Source organism: Merops nubicus, unplaced genomic scaffold (genome assembly GCF_000691845.1).
Source record: "Merops nubicus isolate BGI_N331 unplaced genomic scaffold, ASM69184v1 scaffold9242, whole genome shotgun sequence".
Taxonomy (NCBI): domain Eukaryota; kingdom Metazoa; phylum Chordata; class Aves; order Coraciiformes; family Meropidae; genus Merops; species Merops nubicus.
The window spans coordinates 25566-49599 of record NW_008594231.1 but is presented as its reverse complement, the minus strand read 5'-3'; the positions used below and the strand labels follow the sequence as shown (position 1 = coordinate 49599).

The 24034-nt window shown below is 38.8% G+C and overlaps 1 protein-coding gene across 1 annotated transcript in view; it reads left to right on the top strand.

The window, feature by feature from the left end:
* The first annotated feature begins 7404 nt into the window (after nt 1-7404).
* LOC103768548 (pituitary adenylate cyclase-activating polypeptide type I receptor-like) overlaps nt 7405-24034 on the top strand; it is a 39039-nt gene continuing 22409 nt past the window's right edge. The window contains exons 1-9 of the mRNA XM_008935694.1: nt 7405-7489; nt 9151-9186; nt 10096-10137; nt 11910-12013; nt 12332-12429; nt 12851-12983; nt 14739-14892; nt 18219-18279; nt 22547-22616. Of these exons, the coding sequence (XP_008933942.1) occupies nt 7405-7489; nt 9151-9186; nt 10096-10137; nt 11910-12013; nt 12332-12429; nt 12851-12983; nt 14739-14892; nt 18219-18279; nt 22547-22616 (783 nt within the window). The remainder of the gene's footprint in view (nt 7490-9150; nt 9187-10095; nt 10138-11909; nt 12014-12331; nt 12430-12850; nt 12984-14738; nt 14893-18218; nt 18280-22546; nt 22617-24034) is intronic.

Genomic DNA, 24034 nt, shown 5'->3' with positions numbered 1-24034 from the left:
ATAAAAAAAACATATGAGCTCCTGAATCTTTTCTGATCCAGTAGCTTAAGGATTTACAGCAACATTCACTCTAGAGGGGTCCTAAGTATTACTTTCCTTTTCAACATTAATTTCTTTGATTGATATCCATTAATTCTCAATTTTATTCTTACTGGGAGTTATAACTTCCATGATGACACTGTTGTATATCATGCTTTTTCCAGTGCCTTCCCAGTACCAACTCCAGAGACATCCACACTAGAACAGGATATATTTTAAGGCATTCTAAAATATCTCTGCAAAGGAAGTAAAAAAGAAAATTGTGTCAAGCTGTGATGTTGCCTTTCAGTATGACATAGCAGGACCTAGAGCTGGCCTCAACATAGTGATTGCACTCCCAGATGGAAAATTTTCTTTGTTTTGCCATTTTTAATATATTTTTTTTTCCCCAGCCAGAGGTGATACTGCCTGCAGAAATCTAAAGAAGCCAAGTCTGGGCTTGTCTTTCATTGCCATGCACAGCTCAGACATTCTGGAACCTATAAAGCCACGTTACCCAATTGGATCTTTGAAAGAAACCAAATATCTAGATCAGAAATTAACATATTTGCATTGAAACTAACACTTTTCTTTGCAGTAACAAATAACTTGGATGATAACAAGAAGTTTGGGCATTGCCATATGCTCCACATCAATAAAATGCTTTCATTGACAAATCCAAATAATAAATATCATCAGATTTTACTGAATCTTCCAGCAATTCAAGATGTTTAACTACTGTTCAGTCCAGGTCACCACCTGCCACACCCAAATGAGCATTACTACAAAGCATGGTTTACTATGTAAAACAGAAAATATGTAAATAATCTTTACCAAAGACATAAAATGCATCCTGTGTTGATATCAGGAATCAGGGATCCAAATTAAAATCCAGTAGAATAAAGGATGTATTCAGGTATTATAGAGTTTAAGAAGAAATTACATCCTATGCTCACATTTTTGAGCTTGCTGCTAAGTTACATGACTTCAGTGCTCAACAACAAGCTTTATTGTCCCTGAGAAGAAGAAATTGAAAATAGTCTATTATTGATCCCATTAAAAACACCAGGAGACACTCAAGTACTTTGTCATAAAAACACCAAGCCTGGCATATTCTGCACTAGAAATATCATGGATGGACAATGAGATTTATGACTTCAGGGTTAATTGGGTTTGAGAAGTCATCTGTGGCTTTTTTTCTCCTGTCTCAGTTCAGATGTTGTCCCTAATCAAACCAAATAAGAGGACAAGAGAAGAGTTAATGAGAGGAGAAGCAACACTACGTGTTCATATGTTGAAAACCCTTTGTCATTTCTGGGGAAATAGTTCTGGTAAAGTCTTTAAATGCTGGCTATGTACCACTGTGAAAATGGTATGTAACCCCCCAAACTCTGTGAAAAGACTACAAAACATGTTGTCTTCCCAAGGTGACAGCTGTTGAAAATATTTGCAAGTTACAGTTTCTATTAGTGTGGATTATGTGTTGGTATTTTTTGATATAGACAGACAGAAAAGGTGATTGTTAAAGATCAAGGGCTTTCTCAGCAACAATTTGTGTCTGGAAGATTGTGCACTTATTTCCTAGCGAAGCAGAAGATGCAGGATTTCTTTGCCACTAGCTGAAATTAAGGTCAGCATTGTAGCAGACTGAAATTGGAAATTGCATTTGCCTGTCAAATAGTCAAGGCAAAAGATCAGTGCAAAGGTCCAGATTTCTCTTCGAGTATATCTCACCCCTGATGGGTATTTCAGCATCGACAGCCAGAGGAAGAAAAACATCAGAACCAAGGAGCAGTCTGTGAAAAACAGACTTGACCCATCCCATAGCATATTCATCATGGGAATAATAATGAGCCATGAGAGCTTAATTAGTCTTTGAAGCAACCAGGACTCTGCATACCTTATTTTCATTCTTCACTTTATATAAAGAGCCTGTGTAGCATTCAGAAGCAAGTTCAATGCAAGGTTATCTGGTTTTATTTTTCCTTTTTTTTTATACATATATATGCCAGCTAAAGGTTTTGGACAGCTTTCAAAGCTGCCTGCAAATTGTGTGTGTTATTGTTGCTTAGTGTTCAGCAAGTCCTAGAAAGAATTATGACATAAAGAGCAAAGAGCACGAGTAAACTACCAAGTGTTGATGTTAAAAATAATAACCAAGATAATAGTGCTTACTGGATAACAGGTCTTTTCCTGCTGGTTTTCATCCCTAGGCTTTCCACAGGCAGTAAAGCCATGGGATTACTTCAGCTTTTTCAAAGTGAAGAGGACAAACTGTAATTAAACATGCCTCCTAGGTCACAGCACCACAAAGTTTATCTGCAATGCAGAGGGAAATGGGAGGAAAATATTGACATCAAACAATAGTAACTGTATCTACATTTCCAATCAAGTAGTTAAGGTCCCATAGGTGCTTTTTCACAGGGAAAGGACATTTTGCAGCCTTTCCCACCAAATTACAGGGATGTAGGACTCTATGCTTCTGATACTGAAGCATATAACATGACTAAAAGCATTTCAGTGAAAGATAAAGTCCTTGGTCCTTTGCAAGGTGACATCTTGCAGTAGCCAAGGGAAAGCTGTAAGATAGCTCAAAACCTTTGTCAATATAATCTGAAAACTAATTTGGCCTTGGAAAATGGAGGGGGAAAAAAAAGACACACACACAAAAAAAACCCCAACACATGCTCCTCTGGGAAGCATGCAAGGGTAGAACATAGTGGGACCACTGAGTAGTTTGGAGAACGTATGGAGAGCAAAAGGTAACACATTTAAATATCCCTGTAGGTGCAACACAAGCAGATGCTTCAACCTTTACTAGCAGTCCTTGCTGCTATAGTCCTTGCTCTAATCTTGTTTCTCCTCTTGACTCAACTCAAAGGAGTTCCTGTTCACTGCAAGATGTTAGCTGTGGTGGACACACATTCATTCTTGCCTTTAAGAGAGTGATTTAATATGGTTTCTTCTCCCGGGCTTATTTCATAAAGCAACATTGGACAGAGCTTCTTATTTTCTGTGTTTCTTGTTTGAAAAACATTTGCTTTTCTCAGAAATATGATCCCTGTCTTCTTTGGATCTCTGAGACCCTTCAATAGTATTTGCATTGATCTTCCACTCTGATGGATGCTACTGTGAAAGCTCAGCCTTGTAGAAAGGATACAGATAATATTTAGATGATGCTTAGTAGTTGCTATGGTGACCTCAGTCCAGCACTGGTTTCATAGCCTTTGATGGGAAAGAGGAAGAAAAGAAGAAAGTGATAATTTCCCTTACATGTTAGTGATCACATCTGTTCATCAGTCCTGCCTCAACCAGCCTCTGGGACCTTGCAGGTGTATTTCTGTGATCTCCAGGCATGATGCTTTGGGTCTTCTTGTCTCTATGTGATAAACCCATGTGCCCTGAAATTAGTATGGGAGATAGGAAGGGCTGACTTGTATCAGTTCCACCACCATCTTTACTGCAATGTTTTGCACAACCCACTGGGTAATAAAGAAACTGCAGCATCTAGTTCATCCCATCCTAGGGTAGATGTCTAAAACAGATCTTCTGGAAGTGCCAGTCTCTTAGCCCTGTATGGGAGACTTAAAATCCAAATCAATTTATGGTTGGGTAGGTAAATAGGATGGGATGAGTTTGCCCCACAGGATCAATTCCTCAGATGTTCTTAGGCATCAGTTCTTCTTCAAATATGAAAAAATGAAACAGGCTTCCTAATCTTACCCTTAATTTTCCTCTGTCTCAGCTTCCTTGTTTTCTAAATACAATGGACAATACCACTTTATTTGGTATTGTGTATATGGTGTATGTATAAATTGGTGTATGTGTGTGCACTATATTCTCAAATCCTTTGGGAAGCAAATGGCAATATATAGTAAATACCAAAGGAATAATGACTTTCAATTTGTAGTTTAAAGAATTGTCTATGGGGCTTGAGGCAAACCCCCTGGAAATAGAGGGAAACACTTAGTATGGCAAAAGGTGTGGGCATCTGTAAGGCCATGTAGCTGGCTGACACCTTCTGCAGATCCTGTTGATGAGATTGTAAAGATCTAGAAGCTGATTCTGAATCCTTTCCACACATATACACACAAAGAAAACAAAGCCATAATGAAAGATCTGGGGTGGTTGAAGTGTGCCTGTGGGATCGGCTGTGCCCAGGGCCAGGACTGGACAGAGGGTGCAAGAGATATCTGCGTGGGGAGCTCAGAAAGCCCCAGAAAAGCTGCTAAGTAGACTGCTGTTCCTGACTGTGGCTTTGCCAGCCGGCTGAACAGATTGCTGGTCCCTCAGAGCAGCATGCAGCAGTAGGCAAGGGAGAGCACAGGCACAGCGTGGTGGATGCTGTGGAGCCGGGCGTGAGAGCTCCTTGATTTATTTTGTATAGAGAAATTCAATCTTAAGCTTCTGATCAGGGCTATATAAAAACAGAAAAAAAAAATTCAATTCCTGCCTGAACAGTTTATTATCCACAGAGATGGACAACACGATCACAAGTGATTGTAGGAAATCTTTTCCATAACCTCTCTCTGCCCCAGTCTCTGCGCTTTCCAAAGGGACAGAAATAACAGGCTGTAAAAACAGTGTGAGATGTGCACGTTAATCTCAATGCTGTTGAAAATCAACCTTTTGGATGATTACTTCTATGGACCACTCCTCCAACCCATGATACAAAGACAGGAACAACAGGAATGAGGGAAAAGTGTGGGCAAAGCTATTTCAGGATGGAATACTTTTGGAAGCCTTTCATTCCTTCCCTGCCTCCCTTGCCACTAATAAGGGATAAACGCTGGAATAAAAGGGTTAAATGCAAGTTGTGCTCAGATAAACAAATCTATGGGAGATAAAGCAGTTGCCATGCCAGCTGACACCAAAAGCAGCCAGCGCAAATTTGGCACGGAGGGGAAGATCTAAAAGGCTGAGCTGAGCTCGGAGACTCATCGTACACAGACTGTTTCTTGGCTTCAGCTTTGCCAGTCCTGCTCACTTTAAATCAAAGCAACAATTGCTTGCGTCAAAATTCTGAGCTGTTGGAGGATAGTGAGGAAGGAGGTAGTTATGGGTTTGGGGAGTCAGCAAATGAAAATAGAGGAAGAAATACTGATAAATGTGGAAGAAGAGGTCATGGAAGATCTGGGTCTCTGCCACTAACTGCACGAGAAGCTCTTGGCAGGTCCTTTGACTGCTGGGCTTTGGTTTGGTTTGGTTTTCTTTTTCCTCTTTCACCTCTTCACATAGAAAAGAGGAAATAAGCAATAATTTCTGTGTTTGATTTATCTTTTTGATCTTTGGAACTGACAATCTAGCGTTCTGATGGATCTTCTCTAGGGTGTTTAGTAGTACTGCAAATAACATCTAATTAATAATGCCAATTAAAGCACTAATGGAAGATTTGCTTTACTTCCCAAAAAGTGACACCTACCTGTTCAGTCTGATGAAATATTGACAGAGAACTGTGTTCTCACTATTCACTATACTGGGTAATCCATCCTTCAAAGACAACATTAGCTTCTTTAAGAGTTTATTGACTAAGGTGAGCAATTATTGATTTAATAAGTGGTGTTCTAAGACATTAATAGCTGCTCTTTGCTCCACCTTTCCATAGTTTGGGCTGTGCTGTTGTATAACTACATGTAAGGAACACAACTGTCATTCATGTAACTCATGAGTGTAATCCTCAAATTAACCCCCTGAAAAAAAATGTATTTGCAGTCAAAATGCAGAAGAAAAGCTTATTTTATTTACTCTTTATTTCTGGGAGAGTAATTTCTTTCCTCTAGCCTCTTGCAATATCTTGATGGGCTTTCTCTGCTTCTGCACTGAAGTCTAATGCTCCAGATTCTCATTGTTTATGTCCTAAGAGTAAGGCAATGAGAGGGTTTGTGTGGAAGTCCATGCAGTGGAGTGCCCATTATATCCCTGACACCAGAGGAAACTTGCTGAGGTCTCTTTAGAGTCAGAAAAACCTTCAGGTAAAAAAAAAAAGCCCCACAGAAACACAGTTCCAGGGGAATAGTTTGAGAGGGTCTGCTCTACATTTGGTCTTCCTACAAGCCCAGCTCAAATGCAAGCTCAGGACTTTCACTATATATGGAGACATTAAATGTTGAGCAGAGATATAATCTAAATGAATTCCATCACACTCTCTTACACGTGAGTAAACAGAGCCAGTGCCACTTTGATGTATCCTATAAACATCCATATTCTGGTGCAGGCTACATAAACATATGGTTTCAGAAGGGCAGCAGCATGAAGGAATTTAAAGCCAGATGGTGGCTGTATGTTCCCTCCTTGTGTGCTTAAACATATATATATATGCATACATATGCAAATATAATTGTATATGTGTGTATATTATCCCAACACTCATTAGATGCACTCTGACTTTTATCTGTAATTCAGGACAGCATGTTCAGTATAAATCTAATTGACTTCCCAGTAGCTTAGCTTATTAGTGAAAATTAGGTTGATGGGTCCAGCCTAAAAGCCTGGATGGTAAAAGATTGCGTTGGAACTTTCTTGTGTACATTAGTAAGGACTCAGATGTAGAAAAACACGTTAATTAAAAGCAAGTTTTCTCCTACAGCAATCAGAAAATTAATATTGTAAAAAATGTAAATCCTGTCGTAACGTCCAAACACAGTTAGTACACTATAATAATTTTTATATATTAAAAAATATTAATATAAAAAGCCTCTTAATTTTACAAACCTACATTAGTACAATCTTTTAACTGTTGTTACTGATGTCATGACATTTAAAATGAACTAAAATGTAATATTTTAACATGAGTGTGGCCACCTACCACCCATATTTAGAGTGAAATAATGGTAATTTTTATTCCTTTTTAGATTATAGGAATAAAATATCTAAATATAAACCATTTATAATTCAGAAAAGGTATTTTTCTGATCTATCAGTGTAACATGCCAGGAACATCAGGCTTCATCTACTTAATATTGCTCTGGTCTTTCTCCAACAACAATTCTGGGCAGGTTGTAATATCACAACTCATAACTGACACTGGGTTTTTGTAGATCAAAGAGGGTTTTTTGATGTTTTTTAGCAGCTTCTTCTTACCCTTCCTCTGTGGGTCGTTGTAATATACAAGCTACTGAGTGAGGTGAGCTCGTGTAAGAAATCATTTCCATTATGGGCTACTGATTTGAGTGGCAGCAGGCTATGAAAGACACTGGAAAAGACAGTGATAAAAGAACAGTGGCTTGCTCTTTGTTCCTCTAATTGCCCAATAAAACCACAGACAAAAATTCCCAGGGGATATCCTAAAGTTGATATTCTGAATTCAGATTTTAGCAACACAGGTATCTATATCTGAGATATACCACTGTTAATAAACGTGGGGTTTGGTAGACTTCAGAGGGAACCATGTCTGTCCAAAATATTCTGCAGAGTTACCCCTGTTATTCTGCCAAGCCTCTGGAGCACAGCCCTAGTGCTTCTGCAGCATCTGGTAAATTGGTCTGATGCAGCAGGTTGAATGATCTTTGCTGGAAAACGTTTTCTCAGAGCACTGGTGAGTTCTCTTTAGAATTGGTAGACTTGTATTTGCAGACATCCAAGGATTCTCATACATGAAATCTTCAAAGCAGCTGGAATTGGGCAGAGAAATCAAGAGAGCCAGGGTGGTCTTGTCACAGCTTCCAGTATTAACCCTCCAAAGTAACTGCTGGGTTGAAGGTATAGGTTTGATTTAGAAAACTTCCATTCAAAGGCACAATTCAGACTGTCTGATGCTTCAGCTTCATTTTCTAGAGTCCCACTATCATCTCCACATTAAATCCTCTGTTTTCTACCTTAGAATCATAGAATTGTTTAGGTTGGAAAAGATCAAGGTCATCAAATCCAACCATTAACCCGGGCACTGCCAGGTGACCACTAACCCATGTCCCTCAGCACCACATCTCCATGGCTTTTAAATCTCTCCAGGGATGGGGACTCCACCACTGCCCTGGGCAGCTTGTTCCAGGGCTTAACAACACTTTTGGTGAATAAATTTGTCTTAATATCCAACTGAAACCTCCACCAGCACAAACTGAGGTTGGTTCCACTTGCCTTGTCTTAGAATATCAAATAGCTCATGTGATGAAGGAGAGAAATCCATGATTATAAAATTATTACACGATAAGGAATTTGAAAAAGCATAAACTATAAAATGCATTTTATTCTTTGCTGAAATGATTCCCTTTATGATTTTGTTTCCTTTAATAAAAACCCTCTCACATAAATAGGCTTTTCCAATCCTTTCTTAAGACTTGACCACATGCTCAGGGTTAAAAAAAAAATAACCTGAAAGTCTGTAGTTAATCCAAGGGATACAGAACTAAGCTAATCTAAACATTTAACCTGCTGTAGGCATCTATGGAATGTTGGAAACATTATTTTGCTGGTCAGTGGGCTACTGGCAGAGCTATTTGCAGACAGCTTTGTCCAACTCCTCAGTATCTCTCTGTGCACGATGCAGCAGCACCACTCCGTGGCTTAAGGCAGCTCCTTTTTGTGCATCCTTCAACACTGAGCTCGAGCCAGAAATCCACAGAGGATTCAGGAAAGTCTTGATTCCACTGCAATTTGGGTTGAGTTCTCAGTACGACAGGTGGGAGATGGGTTTGACAGAATCACAATATTTTCTTTTGGAAGGGTGAAAGAAAGCAGAAGGAAAATTTTTTTTAACATAAAGTCAAACTTTTATGATTTTCTATGGTAACAGTCTGTATTTTTAATATAGAAATGAAAGTGGATATTGGCATATTTTGGAAATGTGTGAGTCTTTCTTATTTCACAACCCTTCCTCCCTCTAAAAAGAAAAACAAAAAGAAAAACTCACAACAAACTCTCCTCCATCTCCGTCTCATATCCTTCCTCAACTGTGATGAAACTCCATGATAAACAGAGATTTAACAATAAAATGCAATCATCAATCTTCTGAAAACCACTTTCTGGCCAGAAATGAACAGTACTGATTTGGAATAAAGGATTTAAACAAAATTTTCTTACAGTTCTTATCTGGGCACTGCTCTATACACTCCTCTTACAAGAAGCAATCTATTTTCAAAATCAAATTTCAAATTATTCTCAAGGTCAAATTAATTCTTTTTATTCTTCTAATTTCAGGTTGGGAAGTAGATAATTTGGGGCAAACCCATGCAGGTAAGAAACAATTGTGCTGACTACCTCTGCCTTTCAAAAATTTTACATAGAGCACATGATACTCTCAGATTATTGTAAAGTTGTTTGTCTATCAACCATGATGGGAATGAATGTTTGTGGTTTGTTGTAACACTGATAAAAAGTGAAAGTAAAAATCTGATGAGTTTCTAGAAATCAGCGTGATCTAACCTAAAACCATGAAATAAAACTGTCTTACTTAAAACCAATTAACTATTGCTTATTGTCATTGATGGATGGGTATTATTTTCAAGAATTCTGTGAGAACTGACCATAGTTGATTCTCTGTGGATTACAAATGTGAATTTCTAAAGAAATAATATCTGCCTTTTATATTTTCATAATAAAACTGATCCCAGCTTGATTCCACGTGTCTTCAGTGACATGCTGGCTGCTTTAACACTGATAAAAAGTGAAAGTAAAAATCTGATGAGGTTCTAGAAATCAGCGTGATCTAACCTAAAACCATGAAATAAAACTGTCTTACTTAAAACCAATTAACTATTGCTTATTGTCATTGATGGATGGGTATTATTTTCAAGAATTCTGTGAGAACTGACCATAGTTGATTCTCTGTGGATTACAAATGTGAATTTCCTTTTATATTTTCATAATAAAATTGATCCCAGCTTGATTCCACGTGTCTTTAGTGACATGTTGGCTGCTTGCCCTAACAATTGTTTAATTTTTAAGTTCAGCTTTGATTTAAACTCACAAGTAAAATTGTGATTACCTCCTGAAAAAGCAAAATCCAGTTTTTATTGCCTTTGGGCCTGATCCAAACAAATAACAATCAATTGGCTTTTATTCACTAATTTCCACAGAGACCAAGTCAGGTCCTAGTAGAAAACACAATCAAAATAGTTTCATGCCAAATTTCTGCTTTTATAGGTGATTATGACCTACTGGAAAGCACAGCCCAGTCTCCTCTAGGTAAGAAATGGAACCATGGAATGTTTCTCTCTTTTTTTTTGGAACTGTTAAAAAAGAAGCTCCAAGGTTTTTCTCCTTCATTTTAGGTCTTATTTCTAATCAGTTTTAATTATGGTGACACATTTTCTGGAGCGTTTCTTTTAGCATTATTATGAAAATTTATTCCTCCACTGTTAAACCTTGCAATAACGAGTATGTTGTTACAAATTACATCTACCTGCCTAACAGTAATTAGTAAATGGTGTTAAGGAAAGTCAATGCCATGATTCAGTGGTTCTTTTCCATACAAAACTAAGGATGAATGCACAAGAGTAATTTACCAAAATTTGCCAAGTAATGCAATGTTCTTAAATGAGTGTTGTGATTAAACAGTCTTATTCTGCTGCATGGATGGCAAACAGATCCTCTAAAAATAAGGTCACTGCTAGTGCTGTGAGCTACTTGACTAAACTGCTCTAAGAATGCAAAGCAGCAGAACTCTAATAAAAAAAAATAATTAAAACCCTTGGAAATTTCCATTGATTTTGGTCAAGGCATAGCTCAAACTCCAAAAACTGTAACAGTTAGGTAAATGGAAGTTGTTCTGTTGTGCTGGAGAGGAGTAAGTACAGCCAGCAGCTCAGTTCTAATTTTTCAAGGAGGTCACTGAGCTCTGGCAAGAATAAAGGTGCTTAAAGAGAACATCACGGGGGGCATCTCGCCTTAGGCAGCCTCAGTGGCAAAATGAGTGATAAGAGACATTTTCCTCTTCTCTTTCCTCTTCCACACCCATTTCTTGGTTCCCAGTACAGCTTTAAACCTTTTGACTGTGTCAGTGAAAGCCACTTAGGAGCTAGTCCTTATGAGGTCGCCCAAACCATTAGAATAAAAAGAGAGGAGAATGAGATTTTCTCTGAGCCAGTTCTGAGCCTCCTTGCAAACACTTGTTTTAGAGGAAGGTTATAAACTGGGGTTGGAACAAATGATAGGCAGAGGAATGTGAGATGTTCTGAAACAGGTTTGAAATTGTCAGCTGAAGCCACACTGGGCGTGTGGAGATGCAGATTAACAGTGCTCTGAAGACAGAGACAGGGGAGAGATTCCCACTCCACCTTTCCTTTGTTTTCCCACAGAGCTTTCTCATGAAGTCAGTCTCAGATCAGAGCCTAGGCTTTAAGATAAATGAATTCTCTGACTGTAGGAGAGCAATCCAGATTCCTCACCATGGACATATAACAATTATTTTAGTTATCCCATAGTATCCTGCTTGGTTTCCAGCAGCCACTCAAAAAAAATCTTGTTTGTCTTGTGTTGTCTTGGCAGTCCCATGCATGTGTTGCAGATGTAGATCATATTAAAGAGCACAAAGTGTTAATATTTAAGCACTGGACTTACTCTTTAGCCATCTGAACTGTAGATATTGACATCAAAGCACTATTCCCTAGATGTCTGTTGGAGTCAATGGAGAGAAATGGAAATTTAGCTGACCCCTGGTTTAGGCACGCACTTGAGAATGAAGAACTTTGGTGGCCAGGAAGCACTGAGTATACTGATTAAATCTTTATTGCTCTCTGGTGAGTAGGAATAGACAACTGTAGGTGCTTATTGTAGGACCTGGTCATTAAAGATGTCATTAAACTTTCAAGATGCCATCAAAGTCTTCTGTGGAGAGCCAGATAAACTGTAACCCAAGTAGTAGGATGGGGTTTTCTTTGGCCATGTACCAAGGGGAGGGTGGGCATGTCCTGGGGTTTGCTTCAACAGTGTCACATTTCCAACTGTGTTTGGCACAGGGGACATCAGCAGAAATTGCACTGAAGATGGCTGGTCTGAACCTTTTCCACATTATTATGATGCCTGTGGCTTTGATGAGAATGAAACAGAGTCTGAAAACCAGGTGGGAATTAATCTTATAATTGAAAACAAATGAAGGGGAGGGGGGAGCAGCAGGCTGCGTTTTGTCCAGCCTCTGGTCATGTCCTGATTTGTCATTGATTAGGATGAAACAGGTAATTTATGGGCATATAAATGTGACGAGGGAGATTGAAATCCTTCCTAGCCCTGCACTGAACATTTCCAGAATAGGAGTGTTTACTGTTGATACAGCTTTTAACTTCTAGAAGCATGGGTCAGCCTGTGGCTCCCCTTGCATGTGGACAGGGTAAAGACCTGAGCGTTGATGAGCTGTTTAATCGTGGAATATTTGCCTCCCAAGGATTACTACTACCTGTCTGTGAAGGCTCTGTACACGGTGGGATACAGCACCTCTCTGGTTTCCCTCACCACTGCCATGGTTATCCTCTGTCGGTTCAGGTGAGTCAGGGCATAAGCAGTGAGCTGCTCAGTCACTGGAGGAGAGAACCTGGAGCTCATCTGCCTAAAACAATGTTTAAGCTTTTATCTCACCAGATATAGAATCAAAAGGAGACACTCCTTTAATGGAGTTGTTCCTCCAGCTTGACCACAATCCTGTAGTCACGTTTCAGCAGACTCTAAACCCAGCTACAGAAGATGTGGGTCTGTTTTATGCAACTGCAGAAGCTCTATTAGATGGGAGTTACTTTACCTACCCTGCATGCTTTGACAGGAAAATCTCCAAATCCTTCTCTTGGTCAGGTTTAGGGTCAGTACTATCCACGCTCACATGAGAAAGAAAAGTATTTTCATATGAAAGAAAAGTGCTTTCTGTTTTTTTGCTTTTTTCTTTTACTCTCCTTTGCTCTTTCCTCTCTAGGAAGCTGCACTGCACTCGGAATTTTATCCACATGAACCTCTTTGTTTCATTCATCCTCCGTGCAATATCTGTGTTCATTAAAGATGGGGTTCTTTATGCTGAGCAGGATGGCAACCACTGTTTTATCTCAACAGTAAGTAAAAGCAAAGCCAAAACCTTTTCCTAAAAGATAGTGAGGCAGGCAGCAGTCTGTTGGGTAAGCTATTGCAAGAGAAGGCAAGTCATGGTAAACTTCCACCCCAATTCACAGCAAAACTGTGGATGCTATCATCTCATGATGTCATCTATGTCCAGCAGTCTGTCCTTCAGGACAACTCTACAGATTTTGGTTTCAGATACTCAAATTGTTCCTCCCTTTCACAGATCTGCACGGTGATATGTGAGACAAGAGTAGGCACAAGCAATTTCCTTTATCTGAAAGCTTTTTTTTTTCCCTCTAGAGCCTCAATTATTCTGGTAGTCAGGCAGAGACATGTGTAAACAGGGTGACCATTCAGACATAGAAAATACCTCCATGGCCACACTCAAAAGCCCATCAGTATTAGCCAGGTGTCTGTCACTGAGGTGTGTGGTTCCATGGAAAGCAGCCTCTTTCACAGACTCACTTAGCTACAAATTACATGTAAATCCCAATTCCTTTCACATTTAAAGCTAGAATTTAATGTGATAAATCAGCTCATTGGTCACAGTTATGATGGAATTATAGTGAGTTCCCAAACTGAGATCTCCTTTATCCATCCAGTTAAGAGCTAAATTCCTTATGAGTCACTTCCACAAGGGAAGTGCAGCTGTATAATTTTTTAGTCAGCCTTTTCTTTGTCATTGAAAGTAATTTTTGCTTTTAATTCTTCTCCGTGATAAAGCTGAAGCCATGTTTGATCTGTAGTTTGGTTATATCACTCTTCTAATGGTGGCATCTGCCTCTTCATTTGGAAACACGTGAAGCATAAAACCCATAAAAATCACCCATCTAATGACCAGATCTTCAGCCAACATAAACTGGTAGAGCTTCCGTGGAGAAACTAATGTTCTGATGGTTGAAACATATTGATTGTAGAGTTGTCCCAGAGGATGGAGTACCATTTGGAACCAGTCTAAATTGTCAGCCTCCTGCTGTCCCAGGCAGGAGGTTCCAGTTTATACACCAATTCTCTTCTGATGTGTTGAAGTCCTACTTTTGTAGGACTAATGATTTCTCACTGGGATACAGCACTGGGAAGACAAGTGTGTACCTGCTGTCGATGGTGTCATGTAGAGGCTGTTTTCCACTGAAAGCTTTTGGAGTTTTTTTTCCCTTCTATCCACTGCTTTTTCCCCCAATAAATGAATGAAAGCTTCTATCATTTTTTTCTCAGTAAATCACTCTGCTTTCTTTACACTTATGCTTATTTCCATTTTCTGTCCCTGAGTGACAACATCAGCAAAAGGCAGGGAAGTGCAACTCTCAGCTGCACGCAGGAGGGTGCACCCTTTCTGATCCCACTCTCAGGGCTTTCTACAATCATCTTGCCATTTCATGTCCTTCTTTAGGTTTCTCAATACACAACTAGATTTTTTTTTTTTCCACTTAATCCTTGGAAGGGGGTTTAAACCTAACAAAAAATTCATTGATGATGAATGTCCCACTATCACAAGATGTTCTCAAGCTGTCTACAGATTTTCATTGCCCATCTCCCACTGGTAATATTGTCTACCTGCCCTTTCAAACTTCTCTAAGTGACACTTCACATTCACCTCATGCTTTTAAAACTTTCCTTTTATAGGTGTAGAGTGTTAGTCCCAGCTGTGTTCTTTTCCACTAAGAGATTTGGATAGGTTGAAAGCATTTTCTCTGTCTGTTAGGCTGGAACAACGTGGAAATAACTTTGTTTCTCTTGATTCTCTGCAGGTGGAATGCAAAGCAGTGATGGTGTTTTTTCACTACTGTGTCATGTCCAACTACTTCTGGCTTTTCATTGAAGGATTGTACCTTTTCACTCTATTAGTAGAAACCTTTTTCCCAGAGAGGAGATATTTCTACTGGTACACTATTATTGGCTGGGGTATGTGACATTTCTTATCTAAAATATATCTTGGTGTGCAAGATGATCCCAAAACTCATCTAATATTTCCATATGTGGTTTCAAAGTGCTAGTCTTTGTATAGAAGTGCCATTGCAGACCATACCATGGAGGGCTTTGTTGTCTGAATAGTGCTGATCTGAAATCTGGAGGACACCACGTCTCTTGCAGAGATGTAATCTACAACTGAGAATTGCCTTCTACATTCTATGATCTTAATGCCAAGTCTTTCACCTTAATCAAACCTACAATGCTAAGTCTAGTGCATTTTCTAAGACTTAATTTCTGTTTTCCTTCCAGATAATAGCTAGATTGAAAGTGCATCCAAAGGTTATCCACATATGCTCATCATACCTGAGTGGGAAATGGAAACTTGCAATGGGAAGGAACCAGATTTGTTTCAGGAAGGCCACCTGTATGATAATAACCAGTGTAATTATTTTTCATGCTGACCTCTTGAAGATAAATTGGTTCCTGCAACATGATAATTCAAACAGTTCTTTGCAGAACATTTTTGCACAGTATTTAGATGGCGAATGCAAAATAATACATTAATTTTAGATACAAAGAAAATTAAGCTCAATTTTTCTGCTTAAACAAACGATCTTCTGAAATAATCTCAAAAAAAAAAAATCCTATATATCTATGTATAAATTCTACATACAAACCATATGCCTTTAACTGTTCTCCTCTGAAAAATAATCCTTGTGTAATCTGAACTTCCAACTATTCCAAATCAGTTGGTTTATTTTTTCCCTCCTGAGACAGCTGTATGCACACAAAAATTCTTCTCTCCTGGAAGAGTCTCCCTACAATAGGAGCAAAGGTATAGAGAAGAAAGAAAAGAACAAGAGACTGGAAATGAGCTATGTTCAAAATGTCCCTTGTACTACCCACAGAGGTGTTATACCTGAGATATAAGTTATAGCTTAGATATAAGATGGTTTTAAAAGAAATCTTGAGGGTTATGTACATGAAAACGTGACAATTATAAAAGAAAACAAGGTGTATTGCTTATTTCAATCTTTGCAATCTAAACATAAATCAGAAGTCCATTTCCTTTATGTTTGCACAGATTTCATATCTGTAGTTTTGTCTGAATGTGAGAATAATGCAACATAGTGAATTAACTAATTTTTTTTTTTTTTTATAAATCAGTCTTTATAATGAAAGAACTACCCAGAAGGATTGATTCTTTATTGCAGCTTCAGAATATTTGGTTTTCAGATAAATATCATCAAGAAAATCTAGCAGTTCAGTATCAATAATATCCATTAACAAAAGAATCTCCAATTGAGGATGGTTTGGTTTTGCCTTTTTTAAACACAATATTCTCTCAGCTCCTACATATTTCAACTTGAAAGCAGTTCCCCATACCTGGTAAGAACAATTAGCACTTTGCAAAAAATAGAAATGCTTCCAAACTCTTGGTGTGAGTTGAATGGCCCAAAATCAGCCCCTCAGCTCTGAGCTGATGAGGAGGGAACTGTTCTGAAGCAGCGATAAGCAAGAGCTCAGCCTTTTTGCAGCATCTGGATGTTTATCTGTTTCTTAAAATGTGCTGAGCACATCAGCATCCTCACTTGATTAATGAGAACACCATATGGTTGTGTTGATACTGGCATTTTTTTTCTTCCCTTCTTAAATATGCAGTGTGCTGGTAGGTTCTCTGGATAGACTGCTGTCTTCCTGAGACCTCTCAATGCCTGTCCTTACTCAGGGCAGAGACATGGTCAGCAGGAGTAGCTCTCTTCTCAGCCTTTGGGGCTTGTCTGTTTTCTAACATTACTCAGAAGCTGCAAAGAAGATGATGAGGATATATATATATTTTTATGTAAAGAAAGGTAGTGTGAGTCTATGTACAATCATATAGCAGATGGTTTGAAACTGTAAGCTGATCTGAAATGTGCTTTTTAAACTCTATTTTTATGACACATTTAGGTTAATTCTACCTTCCTGCCAAAGTTTCAGGCTTGGAACACTATTCATACCATGAAAATGTATATAGTGCAAATCAGGACAAACTAGACAGCACGTGATGTTGAATATTTAAAGATTATTTTTATTATTGTGCGTCCTAAGTGCATCAAGATCTCAAAGTTTTCTAGATATTCTCATGTGAGAAAAGCAGACTTCAAGTTAAATTAAATATGCATGATTTCTTCTCCCCAAAGCCTGTCATTTTATTTCTTATTATAATTTTCCTTTCAAATATTTCTCTCTGTGCTTTTTTAAAGGAGGAAGGCTCCATCAGTCAACTAGGTCTAACAGGGATATTTTTACTCCTGATAGTGGGAACACAAAATTTGACAGAGACTCACTTAAGTGGATTCAGTCGAATGACTAATTAATATGACACCAACACAGCTTTGCAAAATATATGAAACATAATTATTCCTGTCAGCTTACAACAGTCTTGCTCACCACCATGAGCTGGGGTTACCAAAGCCCTTGTTTTGTTTGCTCGTTGGCACTTTATCTTTCCAATGATGCCTAAATAGACATAGGCAGTTTCCTAGTCAAAGATTTTATATGCTATAAAATGTATCTCCAACTTACCCAGAGTTGCCTTGCAGGACTGAATTATTTTATAACACCATTTCCACTGAAAAGCTGCACTTTTACTGGTTTCAGAAAGGAACAGAAATCTAGATTTCTCAGTGGGTTCTTACTGTTTTAATTTAATTTGTATTTTATATGCATTTTTTTAAAGAGTGAAGAGAGGTCTGAAACAGAAATGAAATTCAATATTTGGCTTTGGGGCTTTGGGTTGCATTTTTTAATGAAAAATAAATAAAATATTCATGGGAGTAAAGGAAAACTAACCTCTACTGATTTGCTTTGGTTGAATATGTAAAGCAAAATCAGTTATTTACACTCTAACAGAGAAAATACAATATATACTAATAATTCACAACAAACCACATAAGGATACAATAATGTCATTACAGCTCAACATCTGCCAGTCTGCAATAATTGCCTAATTACAGGAGCACTAGGCACGGAAGCTGATGTCACTGCTTTTGTTTTGTACAGACTATATTCTGCTGCTCGTGCAAGAGATGCAGTACAACGACTTTGGGCAAGCAAGACCTGAAACATCATTTTTTCCTGTGATCAGTTTTGCTCCAAGATGAACCCATCCCTTGATAGATGTTTCTAGAGCTCTTAATGTACTGAATTGCATTGTTTCGTGCACGAGTGCTATTAGGAAATAAAACCTCAGTGGAGAGGTTGGAAAAAGTGCTCGTTGTTGAGTATTAAATGTGTCTAGACTGCTAATGATATCACCATCTGATCTTCTGCAGGTACCCCCACAATTTGTGTCACTGTCTGGGCAGTGCTGAGACTTCACTTTGATGATACTGGGTAGGTACCATGGCATGGGAAATTATTTGAGGTGTGTTCAGCATGGTGGCCAGGATGAAACAGAAATACAGTGATCAGAGGACGTGGCTAACTTCTTCCATTTCTGACACTGATTTGTGTGTGAAAGCATTTGAAGTTGAGTGTTCAGCCTAGAGTACTTTCCTGCATAAGTACCCATAGTTCAATGTTTATGTCCTGATTGCACTGGTAAGTTCATAAAAGAAGATGTGGGCATGTAAAGATGATGTTAAACATGCAGATGACCCAGTGGCCCTCTCACCCTGTTCAGTTAAATTAGTGGAGTTCAGGATATAATTTATCTCATCTTAAAAGAGCTGTCAAGTGAATCCCACCTCTGGTTGTCTTCTCTCCATAGAAGATGAAGGTGATGAACTCAGTTTTAGAAATTATTACAGACACCTCTGATGTTATGAGTGAAATATGCACAAGATGTTGCTGAGCTTTGATTTACTTGGAGTGTTTTTTCTACAAATCTAGTAGGAGAGATGAGTAGAGGTGAGGCAGAAGTCCACATCCTATCTTCTCTATGAAAAAAAACGAGGGAATGGAATAATTTTAGAACTCCACTGAGTAGATTCCACCCAAATGGTGTCATTCAGTAGAGAAAAATCCTGCAGCTATCCTATATCCTTTGCTAAAGAGCTAGAGGAAAGGCTGCTGTCAAAGATGGTCCTGAACATCTCGCTCCTCAGTAGATTGGCTGGTCTGCACAGACAGAGCTCGTAGCAGTGGACATGTGTGCACACCTTGAAGACACAAACAGCAACGTTTTTCATGACAGCTGTGTTTGAAAGTGGTGAAATGTTTGGAAAGCTGCTGGAAATGAGGGAGACAACAAAATTTGGAAAATCCAGCAGTGATTCCTTGAAAACCTTGATCCGTGTGAAAGAGGTTATGTCCCATTAAGTCTCATTTCCAAGTTTTAGGCTTAGATTTTAATTTCATCTTATACTAGACTGACCTGGATCCAAAGTTTGCACAAGACTCACTGCTTTATCAGATTTTCTTCATCCTTGTTCTTTCGTGCTCTAGTTGGAAAGCACATAAAGCCTTTTCTCCACTGGGGTTGCTAGTGCTTTGACCCAATGTTCTATTTTGACATTAAGACAAATTAAATCATTTGTTTCCATGAAAAACAAGCCAGAACCCCCTGTTGTGTTATAATTATGATTACGACACTGGTCCTAAATGTATTAATTTCTCTTAGGAGTCCAAACAGTCCTTGTGTCTTGTAGGTAGGGGGAAATGTCTCATAGAAGGAAAAAGAAGAAAAAAAACAACAACAAAAAAACCCTTTCTTTGAGTTAAGAGAAGCTGTTTAGCATGCAAGACATATAGACAGACTCCAAACAGTCCTTGTGTCTTGTAGGTAGGGGGAAATGTCTCATAGAAGGAAAAAGAAGAAAAAAACAACAAAAAAAACCCTTTCTTTGAGTTAGAGAAGCTGTTTAGCATGCAAGACATTTAGACAGACTCTAGCTGAGTGTCTCTTGGTTACTTTTTAAAAATCAGCAAGCATTGTTCTGGGGGTGGGGAGAAGCCAGCATGAGCCTGAAAACATTGCAGAAATTACTGAACTGGGAAACCACAGTTGCAAAGCCATGGACTAAAATCCTGACTCTGAGTCCCAGTCTCCTCCTGCTTGCTCCTTATAAAGCTGGCAGAGCTGCCCTGACTTCAACCCCTGATTCACATCCCTCTAAGTGACAGGTTTTGTGGAGATAAGTCCAACTGTCTGTGCAGAGCTGTTGGACTGGATCCATTGGGGTCCTTCCAGATGCACACCAGAGATATAACAGAGATCAGAGTTACCTTTTCAAATGGAAATCACATCCATGCTGCAGCCCACTTCCTCCCTTCCCTTCATCTATCCTGAAAAAGTCCTGTGTGTCTAACCTCCACTATAGCATTGCATTTGGAAGAAATTAGGGAGTCTCTCCTTGGTTGATATTACAGACCATCCTGTTGTGCTTTGCTTTTCTTTTTCCTTCTGGTCATGTTTATCTGAAGAGAAGATAATTTTTTTTCCACAACATCCACCCTTTAGATGTCACAGGGACTAGAACAAAAAAAGTCCTTGAAAAAAAATTGTATGAGCTTGATCTGATTCATTGTTGACATCTACAAAATAGACACTGACAACAGAGCTTGTTGGGGACATGTGCTGGATGGGAATAGGTGTATGAAGAAAAAGCATTTGAAAGAGATGATGTATCACCCCAGTGTACCTATTTTCAATACATCAGTGAAGAAAATAAAGACCCTACCAACCTCCAAGTGTCTATTTGTCCCAGCCAGACTCTGGATAATTAGCTGGGTTGTAGATATCTTCAATATAGATGACTGGAACAGGAGATAGATTCCATAATTTCTCATTTCTGCAGAGACAAATTGCCATATCAATGCTTGTTTGTACAGCCAGATTAATATTTGAATTAACCTAGGTTCTTCCAGCACAGATCAACTCAGTAAAGACTTCCAGGGTAGATCTCATGTACCTTTTAAAGGGGTCGAGCTCTGCAAAGAGTGAGTAAAGTTCAGAAGAAGGCACCTGATCTATAAATACATACAAAGGATTAAAAAGTTTATTGGTGATTTTAGGTAATTTTGCTTTGTGGCATACAATTGTTGATAACTGAGGACAGGCTGATTTCCAAACTGCATGAGGAGGAGTTTGCTCTGAACATTTGTCCCCTTTTAAATATTTTTGGGCATCCAAAGTGAGGTGACTCAAAAAAAATACTTTTGAAAATCTCAGCTACCAGTCCCATCAATTTGGGGGGATTTTAAGTTTCTGAGCTTTGTAGATAGACACAAAAATATGTAGATTTTTTGCAAGCTTGACATCTCAACTCTAAGTTTTCTCTCTTCTCACCATCTCTGCCACATGCATACTTGTTGTTGGTTTTATGGGAAGTCAGTAAAATATTGCATAGGTAACTTCAACCCAAATTTCTAAACCAGATATCAGCTGCTTGGATTTCTCTTACACAGGCTTTGATGGATTTTTAGCTCTGTTTCCTCACACTTACACATGTATCTAGTTTTATTTAAAGCAGAGTTTTTAACTTTTCCCCCAGAAGCTACCAGACTGCCATTTAAATGACACAGAAGAAGCATTAAGCTCTTGTAAGATCAGCAGTGGTTTATTCCTGCACACTCTTCCAAAAGTTTCTTGGCATCTGACGAATGCACCATGACAACCACTGCTGGGACTTTTGGCTGTTGTCCCAGTGGGAGGGAAACCCTCCTCCTCAGAACTGCAGGTTCAAAGTAGGCATCTTTTCTGTAATTTTATGTTTTCCAGAGGGAAGCATGAAGGGAAGAAAGTGGAGACAAATAAGAGACATTTTTTAACTGAAAATCAATTTGTTAATGACTTAAAATAGTGTAGTGGGGGTGGTGTGGCAGGGGAAATAATTTTTTTTTTTCCATTATTATTGTTTTCTCTAGCTTTAAAAATATATGTTAAAATCCCATAGAGATATTAGTCCTGTAATCAGTTTATTTACAAATGAACGTCCAAATGCATCCATAGGGAATAATCAGCAGAATTATTTGGTGAATCTGGAGGAAGATTTTAAGTGCTGAGATAGAAATGCCATTTTATTTGTGATCACTCACTCCCAACAGCTTAATAAAGGAGCTGACCCTAATCATTGTCCATTACTTGAACATTCTTAGGTGGATCCTTGCTTCTTGGTAGGACTTGCAAGGCAATGAGTGGAAAATCATTCCACTGTGTAAACACAACCAGTTTCCAGTACATCCTTGTGTACTAGATATGTCTAAGAATCCTCATGTCAGTGTCAGGAACCAATATTCATATCTCTCTACCCTGGAAAAATAACTGAGGCATCAAACTTTGGAATAATCATCTCTTACCCTTCAAGATAACTCTGCCTTTTTTTCCCCTTTTGCTTGAAGGGACAATTTTACAGTTGTCCTGTCTGTAAACTCAGAAACACACATTTTCCAAAATGGTTAAACTGTTTAGATATAGGTACCATTGAAATTGCCACAAAAAGATATTTACTATCACACAAGTTGAGTAAAGGCTGTAAAATAAAGCTACAACATGGACAAACTAAAGAATTGGCACCTTTGAACCTCCCACCCCAAAATAATTGAGCTACAAGAACTCTCTCTCACTCTCTGCTCCTTAAAAATTGTTTTATCAATTTCATTGTTACATCTTCCTCTTTTCTTCTCTTTTCCAACCCCATTCTTTCATTAATGGCTGCAGCTGCTGGGACATGAATGACAACACTGCCTTGTGGTGGGTGATCAAGGGTCCTGTGGTTGGATCCATCATGGTAAGTAGCACTTGGAACAACTCTTCAACACTTCTGAGGGCAAAAAAGGGATGCAAAGAGCTTCAAATGGCTTTCCAAAGTGTTGCATCAGCTGTGTGGGACCACTGGACAGCTTGTCTGAAGGTCCACCACTTGCCATCCACAACGTGCAGTAATTCTGTGTAGAGAAGGTTTAGTAGAAGTTAAATGATGGTGCACTGCCTACAACCAAAGACTGTGTAGACAAGCAGTTACTCAGTTGCTTAAGCAAAGACACCAAAAGCCATAATTAAGACCTTAAAGCATATAGAGCATTTGCCTGGGGCTGGCAGATATGACCTAGGGGGTGTGGGAACCCCTTGCCATTTGGGGTGGCAGCTGAAGGCCAAGTGGGACAACGCAGGGCATCAAAAACAAAACAAGATGCCAGTGACTGAGGAACTGGACAGTGTTTGTGGAGTGGAATTAATTTCACAGCTACATTTATGTATCTAACATTAGCTTTAAACACTGTTGTGGGCATAATGCAAGATACTAATTTGTCAGCAAAGTATCTAAGCTGTCTTGAGTTGATAGAGGTCTTGGTTTTGACTGAAATGATGCTAGATACCTGTGTATGGATGACTGAGAGATTCTAAAGTACCATATTTGGGCTTCAGCTGCTGCCCCAAAAGAAAATGGAAATTTTAAGACTGTTGGGCTCCTCCAGTGAGGAAAATTGATGCACTTGACAATATGGTTAGTGGCACCTGAGAAGCTGTTTGGCTTACCACATTTAGGTGTCTGATTCTGGGGATGCTCAGCTGCTCTCCATACTGCAGTGACAGTTTTGGCTGGATCTACATGGACTGCTGTGGGAATTCAGACATTCAGCTCACAGCTAGCTATCTACATGTAGGTGTTTTCATCAGGTTTGGTGCTTCTCCATTTAAATATTTGGACAGATCTCTAAAGTCCAGTAACCATTAGACACATTAAAGGTAACTCAGCTAATAGCACTGAAGTGCATCAAGATGGAGAAGGTCCAGTAGCATCTTATTTGGACTGTGCTTTTCCAAAAAAAAAGGTTGGATCAGATTATCCTTGATGTACCTTCCAACCTGCTTCTTTGATTCTGTGATTCAGAGAGAATCACAGAATTTATCTTTTTTTTTTTTTTTTGTGATATCAATGTATATGAATTTCCATGTTTTACAGACAAATTTTTTGAAGGATCATATTCTAGCTTTGAAGAACCAGTTGTATCTGACTGCTTCTGAAGGCATTAAAGATTCAAGCAGCTAGCAAAGGATGACTTGTCTTCTCCATTCGTTTGTAGTCCTCAGATCAGATAGAAAATTCTTCTGAAAGAGAAGCTCACATCCAGTTTAAGTTCTTGGTCTCACTACAGGAACAAAAGCTTGCAGAAAGGACCAACTTAAATTCCTCACTGTTTTCTT